Here is a 7,460-nt window from a genome sequence, read left to right as displayed (position 1 = left end):
ATTTTCTGTATGCATGGAATACCCGGATGACCTACTATATTTGCCAGAATCTGCTAAATATAACTCAAGTACATTGAAATCAGTACAAGTACAAGCAGTGTTCAGAATGGCATACTACCATAAAACTCCTACTTTATTGCAGTATGCAGTGTGTATAATGTGAATAGTATGTGAATTTTCTGTATGCATGGAATTCCTGGATTACCTGCTACATTTGTTTAAATTTGATGTATTCATCTGAAGACAGTGCATGGGATACTGTTTTCCAGAACGCAACACGCTCCATGTAATGTTTCATCTTCAAATTGTGAGTGAACTGGAGACGGGGGATAGTAATTATAAATGTAATACTTTTATATGTATATACATATTACTGTAAACTACAAACTATTGCTCTGTATCTAAAAACAATATCGTTAGTAGGGCATAAATTGTAACTTAATTTCTACAGCACATTTCCGATCAAATCAAATGACGTCACCTTTATCTCTATAGCACTTTATACAGTATAGATTGTTTCAAAGATATTAAATAACAATAATATTGTAGTAATATAATATATAAATAAACAAAACTTATCATTATTTGCACTTAGTGTAACTAGAATATATCGCTTTTTCCACTAAGTGTAACTGCCAAAAAGAAAATATTGTTCAGTTAAAGACAGCTTAATGTTGATCCAGTTCTGTTCAACATGTTAAGTTAATTAATTATGAGATGAGTTCAATTGGGCAATATAGCATTGTTTACTAGTATGCATAATTATTAACACGCCTTTGTAAAAAAAATGGTTCACACATTTATTTGTAAGGTAACTACCTCGACAGCTGTGCTGAATTAATAAGGATAATTTTTTGTCATGTGACAACACGGTAGCATACTACTCTGAAACATTTTGTTGCATATTGTATACTGTTTCACACACTATTCTTAAAAAATTGTAGGCAGTATATACTGTGTACTGGGCAGTAAGCAAGTATGCCATTTTGAACACAGCCACAGACTTCATTCAAACATTTCGTATATATTGTTAGTCTTACATGTAGATGTGCTGTCTGTTTTTAAATGCATATTTCATTAAATGCATACTTAATTGATTGAATCAGTCATGGGATTATGCAGTGACTGTTAAAATGATAAAAAATATATGAATGTATTCGTGTTGTTCCTGGCAACCAGTTTGCTACACTTGTCTCGTTGGACTCTTTTTCTTACATAATTTGATGAATCACAATCACATTTTTGTAAATGCAAAATCTGCAGACTGGCTCTGACTTTTAGCAATTAATTTCAACTCCTCCAGACTACAAATTGGGGCAAAATCTATGCAGTAGTCATGTAGTGTATTCCCGTCTTAAAACCTGAACACTTGACCTACAAACACTGGTGTTTGCTTCAGAAAAAGCAAGTTAAATTAAAACTGCTTGGGAATTTGGGGTTTCTTCTAGGTACACCATGACCAAGTCTTCAGCTGTTCTCTTCATTCTCTTTTTCTCTCTGGTCTTCAAACTGGAGGAGCCGGTAAGTGTGAAATACACTCAATTCTTGAATAAAGGACTTAAAGGAAGCTATTGTTCAAAGGAAGCTATTTTTAGTTCAGACCCATTAATCATATATTTTACTTACATAAAGGCCACATCAAGATGCATTGTTAAGTTAGCCATAGGCAGCAATGTGCAGTATTTAATAAGACATCTTTTCATGTGAACTTTGTTGAACTGGGTGATCTCTATGTATGTGCGCATATAATTATCACCCCCAGACTGGAGAACGGCATGTTATAGAGTGTGACATTTAGACATTTTAAAGAGAGTGCATTCCAACTGTGGTGAAGGATGATGACATATGTTTTAACAGCAGACATTTTAGATTAGACGTTTTTAGATCATGTTAAAGGACTGTTAAAATGCTCTTTAATAAATATGCTGTGAGAGTTTTTCTGAGAGATCACGCTGTGAGACGAAAAATTTGAAAACTGCATGTGAGATGTTAACCCAATTTATTTTTTTTTGCCAGTGAGTGTGTTTATCTTGATAGATGTTTCTGTGTTTAGCGGAGCAGTAGTTAGCTCGCCTAATGTAATAGCCAAAAAGACATTCTTTTGCTTCTAACTTTTTCCCTTAGTGAACAGGTAACATATAAATATAGCCAAAATCACAGCACAGCTATTGTCTTTATCTTATGGCTATGGGGATTTTGTCAGATGAAGTCTCGATTATAAATCAGGCAAAAATTTTTTTTTTTTTTTTTTTTTACTCAGAAGCCAATTTGGCTACAAATATTTAAGTTACCAGCCATTTAGAATTTCTACTAGCCAAAACAAAATATCATAAACCATAAAATAGATAAATCACTGCTTTTGAATGGCTTTCAGTTTTACGACACTCCGTCATTGCTTGCATATACCACAAAATAAAACAGAAATAACAGCATACAGGCAAAAGTTCACTTTGAGAATGGTGTTTGAAAAAAAACTGTGCAGACTGGAAAGAGAAAGGGTGATCGGTGTTAATACATTTCAAATGAAGCATAGACTATTAAAATTTAAACAAAATAAAGAAAAATATTAAACAAAATAAAGAAAGGGAAGGAAAATAAAGCAGTGTTTCATAAATGCATAAAAGCTGTATGATTCCTCTCCAGTTTTGGCACTTTAAAAGTTCCACATATTCTGGGAGTTGTGCTGGAACATTAATAGCAAGCAATCAGTAATACATGCAGTTGCCAAGCCGTTAGATGATTTAAGAGGGTAAAATCAATTGTAACAGGACGCCATTATAAACCAGTTAATGTTCACTTTTGATTTTAGCTGCATTAAAGATACCATTAAAATTCATAAATTTTATTTTCTGTTGATGTATTTACTTGACTTGACTTTTTTGAACCTAACAGAACCCATTCCTTATCCTTGTGGTGTTGCTGATAGCCAGTGGTCTGTTCATGTTCACTCTGAAGTCCACTCAGTTTAATCTGGAGGGTTTCATCATGGTCCTGTTGGCCTCTTTCATCGGAGGGATCCGCTGGACTCTTACTCAAGTGCTCATGCAGAAAGCAGAGCTTGGTAAGTCAACATGTTATGAACTGTGCTCGCCGGTCTGTATGGTGAAGTGGTGAATTCTCGTGACTCTTATGTCCTTGTCTTTGCCACACAGGTCTTCAGAACCCCATAGACACTATGTACCATCTGCAGCCTCTCATGTTCCTTGGCCTCTTTCCTCTGTTTCTTCTTAATGAGGGTCAGTCTGACACCAGTTTTTTTATATATATATTAAAATGTATTGAAATGTATTAAAAATAAATAAATGTAACATTTTACAATATTACTGTTTTTAATGTATATTTGATCAAATAAATGCAGACTTGTAGAGCATTTTTAAAAACCTTACCCCAAATTTTTAAACAGCGGTGTAGGTTCCATAATGTGTATTTCAAAACTGTGATTTTGAGGCCTGGAACATTTGAAATGAATACAATTTGAAAGCTCTGTTTTTCTAGCTATGCTCAGTTGTTAAATATTATGCTGCCTAGAAATTGCTTTTATGAGTGTGATCTCTATAGATGTTTTTCCTGAAGTCACGCCTGACTCTTAACCGGAAGGATGCTTTGCATTTCTGGTCTCCAGTGATTCTAGTCAAGTTAGCGTATATTCCAAGTTGATAATCTAATGTTAAACCTATTAAAATGTTTTTAAAATGCACATGGCTCCATAGCGCCATCACTTTACAGTGTCGCAATTACCGTCATTTGTCAGTGCCTCACTCCTCAAAGTTTAATGAGTGTGTAGATGACACGAAGCTGCCAACGTTAGCTATATTAAAAACAGATGGGCATTATTTGAATGGGTTCCTAAGGAGACCGGAACAGACGAGCATCCAATCGGGAGTTAGAATTCGTAATGGTGGCGCTCATCGTTTACTCAGGAAAAAGGTATATAAAATAATTTAAAATAAATCTTCATCTAGTCATCACAAACAAATCCCAAAGCCATTGATTGGTTAGAAAGTCTTTAATTTGAGCTGTATTTTAGTATTTTGTCTTCCATAAGTGCAAATCTCACAAAGAAATGTCAGGGTCATATTTTACCTCAAAATAAAAAATAAGACATTATAATGTTGTAGTGGGTAAAAATATACTCATATACATTAAAAAAATAAAAATAAAATCAGCTTAGATTTAATAAAACAAATATTACCATAATGGGTACTTATAGTAGTCCCAATTTAAGAATAATTTTTTGCTCTAATACTTGTCATGAAAATCACAATGGACTAAATTTTAATAGTCCTAAAATTCATTTAATTTACTTCATGCAAAATATGTCTCTTGGTTACCAGTGGCATTGCAATGCTTACAGATCTGTTTGCTTGTTTCTTCATCCTGTGATTGCTGAGCAGGGCTGAGTGTGAGTACCACAGAGAAGCTCTTCAGGGTCAGTGAGCTCTCCCACCTGCTCTACTCTCTGGTGACTCTGTCTGTGGGTGGAATGCTGGCATTTGGGCTGGGCTTCTCTGAGTTCCTGCTGGTGTCCCGCACCTCCAGTCTGACGCTATCTATTGCAGGCATTTTTAAGGTGAGAAAGAATACATCTTTGTTGCTTTCACATAAGTATGAGTAATAAACAAAACTGCAGAAGCTCTTTGTATACCCTCATCGTTTTGTTTTTCTCCATTTCTCAACAGTTTAGCTAGGTTTCAAAGCCTTTATTATTCTCTTTGTCTCTGTCTCTCTCTGTAGGAGGTGTGCACTCTGCTGCTGGCAGTGGAGTTCATGGGGGATAAAATGAACACAGTCAACTGGTTGGGTTTTGCTGTGTGTCTGTCTGGCATATCACTGCATGTTGGCCTCAAAACATACTACAGCAAAGGTAAGACTCATTCCGATTATGCCTGTAAGTATTTGTAATGTTTTGCATAGTTTTGTATTACACAATAAACGACAAACAAAACAACATCAAGACAAAATACAAAATGCATGAAATAATAATAATAATAAAAAAACAAAAAACAAAAACAGACTTTTTAAGAACAATCAGGGCATAAAGGCAGTTTCAGAGTTAATAAATTTTTACTGGTTGTGATGAAACTTAACTAGCAACACGCTATATTTTGACATACATCCTTGTATAATAAATTAGCGAAAAAGAAAAAATGTAGGGTGGAGACTTTATTCTATGCATCGTTGAGATGTTGGTGTTGCACTCAAAAGGGGAGGCAAATGAACATATATTTTTTTCTTGAAAAAAATGAAACCCCAGTACAGATGAATTGTTCGCTATAAGACCTGCATTTAGGAAATAGATAGGGTGAATTTTAATTTCATGCTGATTTTATTGTCAAAGTCATTATGACTATGCAGTGCTTATTTGTTAACAGTAAATATTGCTGTAAAATTTAACGTGTCAAACTGTTTTTTGTAACTTCTGTAATGTGAAAAGCTATTTTTATTTTTGTAATGGGTAAAATATCATTCTACACAATTGTTTTTTTTAAATTAAATTAGTTTAATTTTTTTAGCTTTTTTTCTATTTTAATTTTTTTAATGTAAATGAGCTTAGATTGTTTTTAATTATTATTATTTCATAGCACATTTTATGAGAGACTTTAACATATAGCCAATATTGGACCTCTGCTGGCATTATCGATTGTGTTAAAGGGGTCATATGATGCTTTTTTAAAGATCATTATTTTGTGTATTTGGTGGAACAGAATATGTTGACATGCTTTAATGTTCAAAAAACACATTATTTTTCAAATACTGTACATTATTGTAAGTCCTCTATGCCCCGCCTCTCTCAAACGCTTCGTTTTCTACAAAGTCCCTCCTTCCGACAAGCGCAGTCTGCTCTGATTGGCCAGCTGACCCAGTGCATTGTGATTGGCCGAACACCGCAAGCACTCGTTGGAAATGTAACGCCCCTTACCATAATCGCGAGCTTCATCTTTCAAAATAAATGTAAAGACAGTAAATAATGTCATTAGTTTTACCATCAGTTCAAGCCCGAAAGGGGAACAGAGTCGCGTGACAGACACAGTGATGAAGCTGGTATGTGTTTGCAGTACACAAGTCACGGTTAAGACAGCTGAATCTGTGATGTGACCCTGTTTCTCTCTCTCTCTCTCTCTCTCAAACACACACGATGCGCAAAACTCCACATTTGAACAGTCAATAGCAAATACTTAAACTAATAACAAAACAGTAGCTGATTCTGAATTACCTCCTCTCCTAGGTTCACGAAACGGTCGTCCATAAAATGCATTGCTGTTCTGTTGTAAGTGATCCAAATAAAGTGCTTTTGCTTTCGCACTGAAACACACAGCGTCTCCCTGACATGGCTGCTTCAACACTAACTGCGGTTACTGACACCATGCCTTCTTTCTTTGCGTGCACATTTGCGGCGGGATTATGCAAATATTTCCACATAGTGGGGTAGATATGTGGGGGCGTGTTAGAATGAGCCGTTTTAGGGGGGCGTGGCAGAGTCTTAACTTTGATAAAGAATATCTCTTTGGTTTTGAGACTTTAGACTTTGCAACTTCAGGGATCTTATCTATGCACAATCAGCTTGTAACACTCCAAAGAGAAAGGAAAACTTGAAATCGCATCATATGACCCCTTTAAAGTACAGCTTCAATACTAGATTGGATAAAAATGGATACTCATAAATAAACAGCGGGCCCTTAAGAAAAAGAAAATGTGCAAAGCTGGTTTTTAAATCAATAATTGTTTTGACCAGGTATTGTTCTTAGGGTGTGTTTCTGTCTTTTCATAGGAAATGGCCCCATGGTAAGACAACTACCAGTCAGAGACAACCCGGGCCTTGAGCTTCCACTTCTACAGACAAAAGAAGACTATTGTGAAGACACAAATGATGAAGAGGAGCAAGAGATCCTTTATTAGTTCCAGGATGACATGAATATCCTACATAGACTTGTGGAATGTTTTCCCTTAAAGGCTTACATGAATGGTCACATTGATCACAGGTACTCAACCAGCCCCAGACATGATATGAATGATCTTTGCTCTTGGGTAGACAGAACTCTAAAAGAAACTGGGTGGGTTAGTTCATCCAAACATTTCACTTCAGTAATCATTTCCTCACCCCCATGCTGCTCCAAACCTGTATGACTTTTTTTCTTTTTCCGTGGAACACAAAAGGAATGTCTTCCATAAAATTAAAATGGATGGAGACCAAGGGCTGTCAAAAAAGATAAAATTATCATTTATTTACTCTGAAGAAAAAGTCATATGGGTTTTGGAAGACAAATGGGTAAGTTTGACACAATTTTAATTTATAGGTGAAATATAACTTCAAAACTGCTGGTGGCATTGATCTCAGCACAGGACCAATCTCCAAGTGGCCTTAAACATTTGTTTACATGGCAATAAAGGATTTATTTAACTAAATATCAACTCTGTTTCACTTGCCCACAATAATTGCTTCACGAATTATAATATAGAAT

At 35.3% G+C, this 7,460-nt stretch overlaps 1 protein-coding gene across 1 annotated transcript in view; it reads left to right on the top strand.

The window, feature by feature from the left end:
• LOC107737589 (solute carrier family 35 member C2-like) overlaps positions 1–7,460 on the top strand; it is an 18,212-nt gene extending 10,752 nt beyond the window's left edge. Inside the window, exons 6-10 of the mRNA XM_016549141.1 lie at positions 2,893–3,061; positions 3,153–3,236; positions 4,395–4,570; positions 4,735–4,864; positions 6,770–7,460. Coding sequence (XP_016404627.1) covers positions 2,893–3,061; positions 3,153–3,236; positions 4,395–4,570; positions 4,735–4,864; positions 6,770–6,897 — 687 coding nt within the window. The 3' untranslated portion in view covers positions 6,898–7,460. The remainder of the gene's footprint in view (positions 1–2,892; positions 3,062–3,152; positions 3,237–4,394; positions 4,571–4,734; positions 4,865–6,769) is intronic.

The sequence above is a fragment of the Sinocyclocheilus rhinocerous genome, unplaced genomic scaffold (assembly GCF_001515625.1).
Source record: "Sinocyclocheilus rhinocerous isolate Xijiao unplaced genomic scaffold, SAMN03320098_v1.1 scaffold72, whole genome shotgun sequence".
NCBI lineage: Eukaryota > Metazoa > Chordata > Actinopteri > Cypriniformes > Cyprinidae > Sinocyclocheilus > Sinocyclocheilus rhinocerous.
The sequence above is the reverse complement of the archived record's forward strand: the minus strand, read 5'-3'. Positions and strand labels throughout refer to the sequence as shown.